Source organism: Symphalangus syndactylus, chromosome 3 (assembly GCF_028878055.3).
Source record: "Symphalangus syndactylus isolate Jambi chromosome 3, NHGRI_mSymSyn1-v2.1_pri, whole genome shotgun sequence".
Taxonomy (NCBI): Eukaryota; Metazoa; Chordata; class Mammalia; order Primates; family Hylobatidae; genus Symphalangus; species Symphalangus syndactylus.
Genome location: NC_072425.2, coordinates 67,542,634 through 67,557,510, shown reverse-complemented (window position 1 = coordinate 67,557,510; position 14,877 = coordinate 67,542,634). Strand labels below are relative to the sequence as shown.

At 38.7% G+C, this 14,877-nt stretch overlaps 1 protein-coding gene across 7 annotated transcripts in view; it reads right to left on the bottom strand.

The window, feature by feature from the left end:
- PRUNE2 (prune homolog 2 with BCH domain) overlaps nucleotides 1-14,877 on the bottom strand; it is a 296,547-nt gene that overhangs the window by 241,223 nt on the left and 40,447 nt on the right. For all 7 annotated transcript variants that reach the window (XM_055272205.2, XM_055272210.2, XM_055272206.2 and 4 more), the window contains exons 2-3: nucleotides 5,063-5,167; nucleotides 1,419-1,621 (exon numbers count right to left, since the gene is read on the bottom strand). In XM_055272205.2, coding sequence (XP_055128180.1) covers nucleotides 1,419-1,621; nucleotides 5,063-5,167 — 308 coding nt within the window. The remainder of the gene's footprint in view (nucleotides 1-1,418; nucleotides 1,622-5,062; nucleotides 5,168-14,877) is intronic.

Here is a 14,877-nt window from a genome sequence, read left to right as displayed (position 1 = left end):
GGGACCACACGTACGTACCACTATGCCCGGCTAATTTTTTTTGTATTTTTTGTGGAGACAGGGTCTCACCATGTTTCCCAGGCTGATCTCAAACTCCTGGGCTCAAGTGAACCTCCTGCCTTGGCCTCCCAAAATGCTGGAATTACAGGCATGAGCCACCATGTCAAGCCTGCATGTGGTTCTTTGGACAAGTCATTTGTGACACTGAGTTTCAAGTTCCTTGTCCATAAAATAAAAAGTTTGAGCTACATGAATATTCAAAAAAATCAATCCTTCTCTTGTAGTATAACATGCTATGAATGAATAAATCAATAATCAAATGACCTTCATAGCCCATCTCTAGATATTTTTCCATTTCACTACTGAGATTTCTTTCCTAAGAACGATTCAGTTTTATCTAGTGTTTAATTTCAATTTTTATTACACATGTTCGGCATCAATACATAAGACTATTGTATTGCTATAAGAAAGTGTTTGAAATGGTTTAAAAACTATAATTTTAGGCCGGGTGTGATGGCTCACACCTGTAATCCCAGCACTTTGGGAGGCTGAGGTGGACAGATCACTTGAGGTCAGGAGTTCAAGACCAGCCTGGCCAACATGGTGAAACCCTGTCTCTACTAAAACTACAAAAATCAGCCAGGCGTGGTGGTGAGTGCCTGTAATCCTAGCTACTTAGGAGGCTGAGGCAAGAGAATCGCTTGAACCTGGGAGGTAGAGGCTGCAGTGAGCCGAGATGGAGCCAATGCACGCCAGCCTGGGTGACAGAGCAAGACTCTGTCTCAAAAAAACAAAACAAAACAAAACAAAAAAACCCCTATAATTTGGTCGATTTTACAAGAACTTTACACTTAAAGATTTCATATCTGAAATGCAAAAGTAAAAATAAAGGATTAGCATGACCCAAATTTTGCCATAAGAGAAGAAGATATTCCCTTTCCTCTGCATGTCCTCTGCTTTGCTGCTGCTGCTGTTGTTGTTGTTGTTTTGGGATTTGGGGGTTTGTTTTTTTTTTTTGTTTTTTGAAGCAGTCTCACTCTTTCGTCCAGGCTGGAGTGCAGTGGTGCGATCTCGGCTCACTATAACCTCCGCCTCCTGGGTTCAGGCAATTCTCGTGCCTCAGCCTCCAAGTAGCTGGGATTACAGGCATGCACCACCACCCTAGCTCATTTTTGCATTTTTAGTAGAGACAAGGTTTCACCATGTTGGTCAGGCTGGTCTCGAACTCCTGGCCTCAAGTGATCCGTCCACCTTGGCCTCCGAAAGTTCTGGGATTACAGGCGTGAGCCACCATGACCAGTATGTCCTCTGCTTTTAATACATCTGTCTAAACCACAAAAGTCCTGAGTAAAGTGACACTTTGCCCAGAAGAACCTTCATTGAGGGATTAAACCTCAGAGCTTCACAATGGATCTTACCTCGCCAGCACATTGCTGCCAACAAGTGTTATCGATAACTTCCCTTCATCATTTAGCTGATGCAGGTTAATTTCATCCCGGAATATGTGGAATGATTCGGAAATATTTAGCTCTTCTAAGATAAACCTTGTCTCAGTGAAGTAGTTGAATTCAGTTCTTGGTATGTTCAGTACTGGTAAACACAGAACCCCTGGTGGACTGACCTACCAAGAAAAAAGTTGACTGAATTACTGAAAATAGCGAGAGGAAAGAATACAATTACATTTTCTCCAGCCTGGGGGTAACTGGTAAAAGGAATGGGAGTCTTCTGGCCTCACTAAACCACTTGGCATTCATAATCAAATTTTCCTGAACCCAATTAATAGAGCATTATCCTCTGAGTGGCCCCTAATATTTTTTAACCTCTTGTTATCCTACTTGAAACATCTCATGCTTTATTTTATGTCTCATTTTAGACCCTGCACCATTTGTATATATAAATATATATTACATATGATTAAAATTTAAATAAATAGATAACATAGAAATATATATTTGTATATAAATTTAAGTATATGCATATATATAAATTGTGCAGGGGCTAAAATGTAAATAAATACATTTATATATAATACACATTCTCTTCTTTAAGAGTAACAAACTCACATATCTTTATAAAATTGGCAGAAAATTAGGACAATTGAGGCAGGGTGGGTGGGGACTGTGGGGACAGGGGAAGGCACATATGTTACGTCTAAATGGGATGCCTGTCACTCAGCTCCAGCCAATGGTTCACATGTAAAAATTCAGGCCCAGTGTAGTTAAAACTTTAAATTAAAGGGCTGGGTGCGATGGTTCATGCCCGTAATCCCAGCACTTTGGGAGGCCAAGGCGGGCGGATCATGAGGTCAGGAGATCGAGACCATCCTGGCTAACACGGTGAAACCCCATCTCTACTAAAAATACAACAAAATTAGCCAGGCATAGTGGCAGGTGCCTGTAGTCCCAGCTACTCGGGAGGCTGAGACAGGAGAATGGTGTGAACCTGGGAGGCGGAGCTTGCAGTGAGCCAAGATTGTACCACTGCACTCCAGCATGGGGGACAGAGCAAGATTCTGTCTTGGAAAAAAAAAAAAAAAAAACCACACTTTTAATTACTCAAGAGAAGCTATAAATCTAGATTTGGGGTATTATTTGTGAAATTTAATTATTACAATTCATTTTTAAAAATTCAGAATGTCAGTCAGTAGAAATTAATTTACGAGCCAGCTTCAGCCTACAGACTATCAGATTGTGATGTCTATTGATTTCTTAAATCATAAAAAACATTTTTTATTAACAAGTCTCTTAGAAAACAGATCTGTGGCAACCAGAGAAAACAGGAGATAGGAGAGAGGTAGAGAATTGTAGAGTCACAATAATAAACTTTTTTTTTATGGGAATGTTAAAAATAAAGGTGCTTTAAAAATTACTATGAATGTACAGCAATAATCCTAACTATCACTGAGAGAATGTGGGGTTCAGTGACATGGAATTTGTGCATAAACTAAATGGCCTTTACTCTCACACCATCACCAGCTTGTCACAGTTTTAACATCTTAATCATCTGTCTCCCCTTTCTAGCATTAAGAAGGCAGGGCTTTTTGATGGTTTTGTTCAGTTATGTTTCCAGTGTATAAAACAGTCTGGCACATAGTAAACATTTAGTACATATTTGTTGAATGAAAGGAAGGAATCAGCCACTGCTATAGCATACAAAGCACAAAGCCACTCCAACAAAGTGGGTTTTCTCCCTCCTGTCATGCTAATACTGAATCACAATTGCATAATAAGTGTTAACAACTTATGTATGGCAAGTTATTTTTCCTAATGAATGGAGGGTTCTATCTAAATCCTGATATTGAAACTTGAGTGGGGAAGAAGCAATATGTAAATCAGGCATATGGCCTGAGCCTCTCCTGGGAGGACCTGTTCTGAAGTTGATGTCACAAGAACTAGGTTCCAGCCCCAGTCTTTACCACGTAACTTTGAGAAAGCCAGTTCCCTCTCTGAGACTGTGTTCCCCATCTGCAAATGCGGCTCACTTACCAGAGTGAGAAGGATTTAAATGGGGTCGTACGCATGAGGCAGAAAAACTCTTTGCTTATCCTACATGTTCATACTCTGAGAGGGAGTAGTTGGGTTCTTGAAGAAAATTTAAATGGAGACACAGGCCACTAGCAGGGGGCCCAGTAAACTAAGAGAAAGGCAGAGAAATATAACCAAATTCTCAGTATGAGACCTTTCAGTAATTCCACATTCATCTCCATGCTTACTGGCAAACCTTTGAAAAAGAAGAGAATCCACATGTCTTTTTATTTTTATCTAGCCATCTATCTATCTATCTATCTATCTATCTATCTATCTATCTATATGTTTCATCTATCACAATTACTTTTTCTACCCCTTTTATTGGATGTCAAGACATTGTAGTAGGTGGTAGTGGTGGTATTATTATTATATCATTTCCAAGTCCATGCCACTATCACTCTAAAAATCAGTCTGGTTTTGTCAACTCTATGTTGTCTAGATAAGTAACATTTTCTTCTAGGAGTCAAAATTCCAGTTAACAAAATTAGTGTTAATATGCATGTCTTAACAGAGGCACATTTATCTCCTCATACCAATTAATCTCCCTTGTAAAGTTCAACAAATTTTAAGATAAATTTGATACAAAGCCCACATGTAGAGATCAGAATATTTTACCCAGCATTTTTATCAGCTTCTGCCCTAGAGCAGTTCTTGCCACCCACAGCTCATTCTGGAAGACTAGGCTTCGTGTGAATTTAAATCGCTTTAGACCAGCTCTGCCTACTGTCAGGGGCCAAGGATCCAAACAAAATTGCAATAAAACAAATCAGATTCTGAAAAATTAAAAATTGTGTGACATTGAAAATAGCACCTAGACACTCATAACATACATTTTTAGGCTTTAAGTTAATAAAAAGTCCATTATCATGAGCTCATGAATTTTATAGATTTGAAGTTTTAAAGCAATTTGTTGAAAGGTGTTTTCCACTTCCACAGGTGCATCATATAATTCACAGAATAGAAAGAGTCTTCCTCAAGGGAGATGATCACTAACTAAGGATGATGTCTCTGTACAAAATCAGGGATACAAGTCAAAACCAAACAAGGACCTACAGGATGTAGATTTGACATGTAATACTTGTCACTGAAAACTCTAGCCAATGTGCTCTGCCATTCATATACTGTTCACACAAGTTATTCTGCACATATTTTTCTGCTCCCAAGTGCAGGACTATCGGCAAGGATGACAAAGGAAAACAAGAAATCTGATTCTTACTTTTATTAGTTCTATGAATTTCCATAAAATTAATCAACTATTATGAACATTTTAAATATTTTATTTGAAAACATTGACCTTATTGAAACAATATTTTATAAGGAGAGTTGGTAAGAAATAGCTAGAACAATGCCTAACATATAGTAAGTGCCCAATAAATATTTGTTGATTCATGGATGATAATACTTTATGCTCTGCAACAATAAATCAGAACATTAAAAATTAAGTTAATGGGTTCCTTGGTTTCGAGAAAATGTTTATTCTTAAAAGTTACATAATAATTCAAAATATAAGGAGTATTACCCTTTTTTTCCCTTACCTTGTCTAGAAAGTAAGCATATGTGAAGGTAGAAATGAGAGAATCCAAGTCACACGATTTAGGCCCAATAACCACATGGACCTTCTCCAAGCGTTTGCTTCGATTCTGAAACAAATTCAAACAAAACATCACAATTTAACTGGTGACAGATTAATATAAACATATTTTTTAATCTTTAAAAAAAGTATGCCTTATCTATGTTTATACACAATGGCAGAAAATCATAAATTTATCATGAGCTTTTACATGAGAACATAAAAATTGTACAAAGCGTTTAACACTCTGAAATATTCACTCAAACTCTAGTAAACTTTCCGGAAGAGAAAATGTGGTTTTATTAAGATTACTCATAATTTAACTTATGAACTGTATCTCTGAGTCATAATTTTTTTGGTAAGTATCATTTTGTTCTAAGGGGCATAGTATTCTATATCATTTCTTTACATAAGATGTCCTTAATTTAAGAAACAAACAAAATGGCTTTTTTCATATGTGTCTGGCATGCAACATAAGCAAACAGACACAGAGTTTGGTAAGGATTTATTTTTTTCATGTCACATTTTGGGTAACAAGATATGTTCTCTCTGTATTATATTCTATAATTTAGTAAATGAAACCTGTAACACTTTTGTCTGTCAGAAAATAAAAATTAGTTGTTCTTAAAAAGTGTATAAAGTCGTCCAGGCACAGTGGCTCACGCCTGTAATCCCAGCACTTTGGGAGGCCAAGGCAGGTGGATCACGAGGTCAGGAGATCGAGACCATCTTGGCCAATATGGTGAAACCACATCCCTACTAAAAAATACAAAAAAAAAAAAAAAAATTAGCCAGGTGTGGTGGCGCATGCCTGTAGTCCCAGCTACTCAGGAGGCTGAGGCAGAGGAATTTCTTGAACCCAGGAGGTGGAGGTTGCAGTGAGCCGAGATTGCGCCACTGCACTCCAGCCTGGTGACAGAGCAAGACTCTGTCTCAAAAAAAAAAAAAAAAAAAAAAAAAATGCATATAGTCACCCCTCTGGAAGAGAAGACTTGCTATTTCATTTTCTGGTTAACTAAATAGTTATTTGAAAATTCCTTTGTGGAAGGCTGACATTCTTTTGAAACTTCCAAAGAACCAACTGCTTCTAGTAAATGTCATAGCAAAACTATCCAATACAGATAATTGTCATATAAATTAAGAACTTTATGGTATGTCAGAGATGATGCATGTATATGCTTTCCTGACTTTTCATCACTTGTTTTAACTTCTCATTTTAGAACTACCTAGAAAGCCAACTTAGTTGTAATACTGTTCCAAAGGCTATATAAAAGGTTAGATTGCTCATGACTATTTTAATTAAAAAAAAGTGTTTATATGCAGAACAAAGATGAAGTATTATTTAGTAATCTACTACATATTTTACACAAATGAATCTAAAAATTTGTCAGTGTTTGTATGGAACTGCTGGTATCAGAGTCAAACATAATAGGTTGTGGCTCAATAAATATAACAAACCAAATCTTGGAGGGGGCTAGTTTAGTCTATCATTATAGACAATGAGAGCAGTATCAATTTTGCAGATATAATCCAATATGTAACATTGCTAAATTAAAATAAATTTTTTTTTCAAAGTTGAGATATTGATCCTCAGCAAAACAGCATGATTTAAAAGTATGATATAAACTCTCTGAAGATAATTACAATCCCCTCCCTCGTCACTATCAAATCTAGCTTCCATTTCTTCCTCTCCCAGTATCCTTCCCCTACACTCATAAATTTATAGCTGGCTCACTTGGCTAAATGTGCTTTAAGGATTCTAGTCTAGGTCCAGTTCTCACTCTCAGTGTCAGACGGCTTCCCCTGTGCAAGACAGTCAAATATTCTAGAAGCTCCTAAAGAAAGGTAGGTAAATGGAATTACAGTCTATAACGACACAAACAAACACATTAGGAAATCATATTACTGCAGAATGCTATTCTTCCGAGAAGCTCAAAGATCTAAGTAGACATTACCTCATTTCTCTTCCCAAATCTTATAAGGCAGACAGTAAGAAGATTAGCAGCACTTTTTATAGGTCAGAGGAGTCTGTGATGAACCAGGGTGGTTCCCAAAATCCCATGGCGCAGTGCAGTGAGCCCCATCTCCTCTGCCCTGTACTAATGCCATAATGACTTCTCAACTCTATGAGAACTGATGTCCCTTGATACAGTTCAAATTGTGCTATGGATGATTCACAAACAGACAAATCATGCCCAAATAAAAGGGACAATAATAATAAGGATAAATGTACAGTTTCATGAATTCAATTTACTATTGTCACCCAAACAATAAAAACCTGCTTATGCCAGGCACTGTTCAAGGCTCTAAGGATATAGCAATAAACCAAATGGACAAAAATCCCATCCCTCACTGCACTTGCAGTTTAGTGCATGGAGAACTGATGAGCCAAATAATCAGATAATTTGAATGGAGAAGAAATCATAAAACAGGGATGGGATATGCTGAGGCAAGGCTCATTAAAAAGTGGCATTTGATGCCCACCAATGATCAACTGGATAAAGAAAATGTGGCACATATACACCATGGAATACTATGCAGCCATAAAAAAGTATCAGTTCATGTCCTTTGCAGGGACATGGATGAAGCTGGAAACCATCATTCTCAGAAAACTAACACAAGAACAGAAAACCAAACACCACATGTTCTCACTCATAAGTGGGAGTTGAACAATGAGAACACATAGACACAGGGAGGGGAACAACACACAGTGGGGCCTGTATGGGGGTGGGGCGCTAGGGGAGGGAGAGCATTAGGAGAAATACCTAATGTAGATGACAGGTTGATGGGTGCAGCAAACCACCATGGCATGTGTATACCTATGTAACAAACCTGCATGTTCTGCCCATGTATCCCAGAACTTAAAGTATAATAAAAATAAAAAAAAAAAGAAGAAGAAGAAAAAGAAAAAGAAAGTGGCATTTGAGTAAAGGTCTGTAGGGAAGTGGGACTAAAGGGTGCCAAGGGAAGAGCAGGTGCCAAGGCCCTGAAGTGAGAGCAGGCATGTTTCAGCAAATAATTATTGCCTAGTGTACACATTTTCCAAATGTGACTTTGTAAACTCCTAGGTTGGAGGGACTGAGTCTGCTGAGTAAATATCCATGCCCAAATATCAACCTACACAAGCACACCAAGCATCAAGGAATCTCAAAAGACAGGCAACGCTTTGCGAATGCCTAAACCCAGTGCTGCCCAAACCCAATACAAAATGGAATATGATAATGGATTGAAAGAGATGCTACACTGCTTTGTCATCTAGATACACTTCCAAAATAGATGGACAGAATCTTTCCATAATCAATGTAAAAAAGAAAGTATATTGACTATGCCAGGATTCCAAATCACTTTAATGTGCTTTCAAAGTGTAATGCTATATACCACTAAAATGAGACTTCTTAACTTCTTATCTCTTTTTAAAAGCCTATAAAATGCCTACATATTCAGATTCAATGGCCTATTAAATGAAGCTGCACTTGTTAAGCAAAAGCACTTCCAAGCCACCCAGAAGAACTGACCAGAAAGAGGGCTTCCTGGGCCCTCCTATAAACCTAGGCCCCTCCATTTGCTCTTTCCTTCCTCCACAGGCTTAGAAGCAAGGTTGCTGCTGCCATAAACCTTTTAATAAAATGTCCCAATCCTATGGGTTCTTCTTGCCCACTGCCCAGAAAAACCAATGCACCGAGAATAGCAAATATATCTGCAATGAAAGAGTTTAATCATCACATGGCCAGCCAAGTGGGAGGTCAGGAGGTAGTTCTCAAATCTGCTTCCCCAAGAATTCAGAGGCTAGGGTGCTTGTTTGTTTGTTTGTTTTTTGTTTGTTTGTTTGTTTGTTTTGAGACAGAGTTTCACTCTTGTTGCCCAGGCTGGAGTGCAATGGCACAATTTTGGCTCACTGCAACCTCCCAGGTTCAAGCAATTCTCCTGCCTCAGTTTCCTAAGTAGCTGGGATTACAGGTGCCCACCACCACGTCCAGCTAATTTTTCTTTTTAGTAGAGATGGAGTTTCACCATGTTGGCCAGGCTGGTCTCAAACTCCTTACCTCAGGCAATCCACCTGCCAAGGCCTCCCAAAGTACTGGGATTACAAGCATGAGCCACCACGCCTGGCCTGAGGCTAGGGTTTTTAAGGGTACTTTAGTGGGCAGGGGCTGGAAAGCTGAAACAATTGATTGGCTGGGATGAACTCACAGGGGTGTCTAAACTGTCATTGCATAGCTGAGTCAGTTTCCGGGAGGGAGTCTCAGGACCAGGGGGTGTTTCTCAGCCTGCCAAAATGCTAAATCTAAAACATATCTCAAAGACCAGTTACTTAGATTTCACAATAGTGATGTTATCTGTAGGAGTAGTTGGGGAAGTTATCGATCTTGTGACTCCCAGTTATGTAACTCTGAGGCAGTAAGCAATTAATAGGAAAACAACAGCAGTATGTCTATTCCTTAGCAAAGTTCAAGCCCTTCCCATAACTCTAACCTTGTGAATTTTTGTTAGTATTTACAAGTACAGTTTCCATTTTTGAACAAGGAGGAGATTAGTTCAAAGAAGTGACTGTTACCACCTTAAAACAAGTATGAGCAAAAGCAGTTCAGCCTGTAGAAGGAAGATGGAGTCAGTTGGCAGATTTCTCTTACTGTTACCATTTCTGCAAAGGTGGTTTCACAAGGAGCCCTTGCAATACAGTTATAAGATGACTTTTCAATACTCATCCTCAAATATCCCCAAATCTTTTTTCTGAAAACTTTTTTGAACATTTTTCTCCAAAATAATTAATTGAAATGAATTTTGTTTTAAAAATATTGTAGACAAAACCCACAGAAGTTGGAGATTCACTTTCCACACACACTAAAGTGGGGGCACATTTCTTAGTCCCTCACTTCTAACCCAAAAAAATGAAGAAACGAGAGAAATAAACCTCCTGAAACTGTAGGATGGTGTCTCCAAGGAAAGCCAGAAAGGAGGTGGCCCTTGAACCAGTGAGTCCCTTGACTACTTACTAGCTCCAAGTCAACGAGGGGGTCTTCCTCCCAGAAGACCGGCTGCGGGGTGATGGGGAAAGGGTCCAGCTCCTCCCCAGGAGACCCCAAACACCTGTGGCTGCCACGATTCTAAGTAAGAAGACTTCCAAGGATGGGGAGGAGGAGCCCTAACCTGCTGCTCACAACCCTACAGGTCCCTAACTCGAACCCAGTCACAGCCTCCAAGAAAGGCAGGGTGGGAGGGGAAGCAAATGGTACCATGGCCAAGTGAGCAGCACGGGCCACGGGGAGGCCTGGAGATGTCCAGAGGTGAGGCAAATGCCCCCTCCGCAGCTCTGCTGTGCAGGGATAAAGTCACATTCTTTGCTGGTTTGGTAAATAAACGAGATGCCTCTTGATACTGGCCCTGGGTTTGAGATGATTTTGAGAACTCCTGACCTCCTCCTGAATTTCTCTTTGTTCTTTGTTTCCAATACCATTCTCTCCCTCTGGGTCTCAAATGTTCTCCAGGTAATGATGTAATTATGAGAAATTTAAAATCTGTTATTTGAGAAAGAGAGGAGACAGGCATCAGTGTGAGCAAATTCAGCTATAAATAGTTCAGGCCGTGTGCATTTGGGCCTCCTTCTATGTTCTCATATGTAAGAGGCCATTGTGGGTAGGCGATGGGGGAGGCAAAACCTAAACCCAAAGCTTCAGTTCCCTCTGGTCAGGCTCCTTGAAGGCTGGAGCACTGGACATCAACTAATCCACTTTTTTACCTTCTCAGCTTAATCCATTCTTCCTTAGCCTGTTTGCTGCCCATCTTGAAAACAAAGTTTTCTCAAATCGAGTGACCTCAAATATCATTTATATAATTCTGGATATAGTTTATATCTTCTGGATCGTAAAAACGATGTGGCCAAGAGGTATTATTTTATTTACAGCATTTTTTTTTTTTTTTGTATTTTCGTTCAGGATCCTCACTCTGACAGTTGCTTCAAAGGACAGTTTTGGAAGCAGCACCATTATTTTTCTTACACCTCAAAAAGTTAGGGATGAGCCCTGCAAATCTTTAACTTCCCTGAAGGGCTCCTAAGGGAATTGTCCTGCATAGCCTCCTAAGATGTTTTCATTTTCCAGTCATCCAACTGTTGTGGGGAGATGCATGCTTTTATTACCCACTGGTTCCTTCTAGCTTAAACAGGTGCCCTATTCTAGGAGTTTGACCTCCATGGTTTCACAGATCTTTATAATCTCTTCACCTTTCCTTTTTCAGGCTCAAGAGCTGCAGTCTTGGCCAGGCGCCGTGGCTCACACCTGTAATCCCAGCACTTTGGGAGGCAGAGGCAGGCGGATCACCTGAGGTCAGGAGTTCGAGACCAGCCTGACCAACATGGTGAAACCTCATCTCTACTAAAGATACAAAATTAGGCAGGCATGGTGGCACATGCCTGTAATCCCAGCTACTTGGGAGGCTGAGGCAGGAGAATCGCTTGAACCCAGGAAGCAGAAAAAAAAAAGAGAGCTGCAGTCTTTTTCATTTAGCCTCCTATGAACATGTATCTAGGTCACAAATCCTTTCCTTGTGTCCTCTGACCTTGTGACGTCCTGTGTCCTTTTACTGTGCTCAGGCCTCCAGGTTGGAGTCATGCAAAACCACCTAAGAAACAACTGAGCCTTAGGAAAAGCTAGAAGAGCTTCTTCTACTAAATGATCAACATCAAAGGCAGTCCAAGAGTTTTAAAGCCCAAATGAGAAAGAATGCCCCCGCTACACATACCTAGCACCCTACACTCACATCACCTAAGGTTTATATGTTAATGACTTCATAAAATATGTTCATTATAAAACATTTGTAGAAACTCACAAAAAAACCCTAATTCCCAGTTAATTACTATATTAAATGTATTCCTTCTCATCTCTTTTCTACACTTCTATGAGTGCTCTCTTTTGCAATAGTGTGACCCTATTACACATAATATTTTTTAACTTCTCTTCTTAAAATTAACAGCAGTCTAAGTATTTTTTCAACTTCTAAAATTAAATCTTGTTGTGGCCATAGGTGACTTCTGTTTGCTTTTGTAACTCCAGCTGTCAGCCTACTGCTTTGCACCCAGTAAGTGTTCAATAACTATTGAAAAGGTGAATGCATGAATGAGTGAATGAGGATAACATTTAATGGATATAGTATTTCTTAATACGGATCATCATACTTTAGTCATTCCTCTATTGTTAGAGATTAAATTTATAATAATTTTTGTATAAATAAAACTGCAGTGAATAGTTTGGAAGATAATTTTTGTATCTATCCCTAGTTATCTCTTCAGGATAAATTCCTGGATCTTAAATTTCTGGGTCAAAGAATTTATTTTAATGTTCACCAGAAAGTTATAGAAATTTACCTTCCCATCCATAAAAATACCTAGTTTTCAAACCTTGTGTATTTGAACATTATCATGTTGATAGGTAATGTTGTATAATGCATGTTTATTATGATTATGGGTGCTTTAGATCACTTTTATATATGGACACAAAAACATTAGTGTCTTCATATAAACATATCGTTTGTGAATTTTTCTCTGTGTATCTTTTAGGATGTTTATCCCATTCTCATTGATGATTAAACTGCTAAAATATTGTTAACATATTCAACTCTGGTAACATCAATAAAAAACTATTTTGTTTTCTGGCCTTGGGCATCTGTGGAACAACTTGTTCAACAAAGTTGCATTAAGTATGCAATAAGCATGCATTATTTAATCTGACATTATCATTTGGGTACTAAACAACAGCAGCACACTCTGTACAATATTTTCCCCAATCTACCTACTTTGCTTTCTGAAAATGTTGCAACAATACACTTCAGACTGAGCTAAGAGCAGCCTAGGTTCCCTAGCTCTTGACTGGACTGCATTTGCTCCTCTGCTTTGCCTCATGTCAAAATGATAATGCAACTTAAAATTAAATCTAAACTGTCACTGTTGGTGGGAATGCAAATTAGTTCAGCCACTGTGGAAAGCAGCTTGGAGATTTCTCAAAGAACTTTAAACAGAACTACCATTGGACCCAACAATCCCATTACTAGATACACACCCAGAAGAAAAGAAATCATTCTACCACAAAGACACATGCACGTATATGTTAATCACAGCGCCATTCCTAATAGCAAAGGCATGGAATCAATCTAGGTGCCCATCAATGGTGGATTGGATAAAGAAAATGTGGTACATACACACCATGGAGTACTACACAGACATAAAACACAACAAAATCATGCCCTTTACAGCAAAATGTATGGAGCTGGATGGAGGACATTATCCTAAGCAAATTAACACAGGAACAGAAAACCAAGTACTGCATGTTCTCACTTATAAGTGGGAGCTAAACACTGACTATACATGGATGTAAATATGGGAACAATAGACACTGGGGCCTACTAGAGGGGGGAGGAAGGAGGCTGTGGGCTGAAAAACTACCTGTTAGGTACTATGCTCACTACCTGGGTGACAGGACCATCTGTATCCTAAACCTCAGCAGCACCTAATACACCCATGTAACAAACCTGCACATGTATTCCCTGGATCCTAAATAAATAAATAAATAATAAACAAATAAATAAAAATCTAAGGTGTCAAACATTTCATTATTAAAAGTCTTTAAAAGTAAAAACATTTTGGTAGGACAATAGCACCAAAAAGAATGATAAAAGGCAAATAACAGAGTGGATGATAATATTTGCATAATATTTGTACCATTTTGCCATTAAAAGGGCAATATTTCTAACATACAAAGGGTTCCTATATATTGATTTTTAAAAAGACAAACAACCCAATGGAATCATCAGCAATGGATGTGATCGGGGCTATTAAGAGAATAAGAAATGAATATATGAAAAGATATTCAGTCTCATTAGTAGTCATGGAAATGCAAATTAGACCAACAATAAAATGTCTTCTTTATTTTGGCTCATCAGATGGATAGAAATATTGTGACTGATTGTCATGAGCAGCCAGGTCTGGGAACAATTGCCTTAAAGAGGACCCATGATAAGCTCCTAAGGACCATGTGGTCCCTGTCAACTGCAAAATATATCTGCAATTGGTTTTTGAAAGGGACTGCTTGAGTTGCTCTAGATCAAGCACAGTTTCAGAGAATTGCTGTTATGTTATTTAGACTTGCCGAAGTTCAGTGTTAGCAGAGGCCTCAGGATTCACCCAGCTGAAACCCTTCAGTGATTTCCAAAATGAGGTAGTGCACCTCAGTGTTAGAGAAGAAACAATGCAAATGCCTATTTATGTCATCCTTTTACATTTTCTGTTTTTTAAAATATGTTTTACAGCCAGAAATGGTGGCTTATGCCAGTAATCCCAACACTGTGAAAGGCTGAGGCAGGAGGATTGCTTGAGGTCAGGAGTTCGAGACCAGCCTAGGCAACATAGTGAGACCCTGCCACTACAAAAATAAAAATGAATAATAAAAAATATTTTACAATGTTCCTTATATTCTAGTATAGTAATACATAGTAGAATTCAGAAATAAATGTATGCATTAAGATAAAGTATTCAAAAGACTATTACTAATCTCACTGTACAATGAACAAAGGCTGGAGACTGGTTTTTACAGCTCAGCCAACTGAGATCCTCAGGTCTTTGTGTCCCCAAGACTTCCTAAGACAGCGCGCTACACACAGGAGATGCTCCAATCAATTTTTGTTAGTGAAAATGATAATATCAGATATAATAGTTGGGCAGAAGATAATTCTTAACTTTCTTATAATGTCTTTGTCATGTTCTTATGAAATAACAGTATCATGGGATAAAAC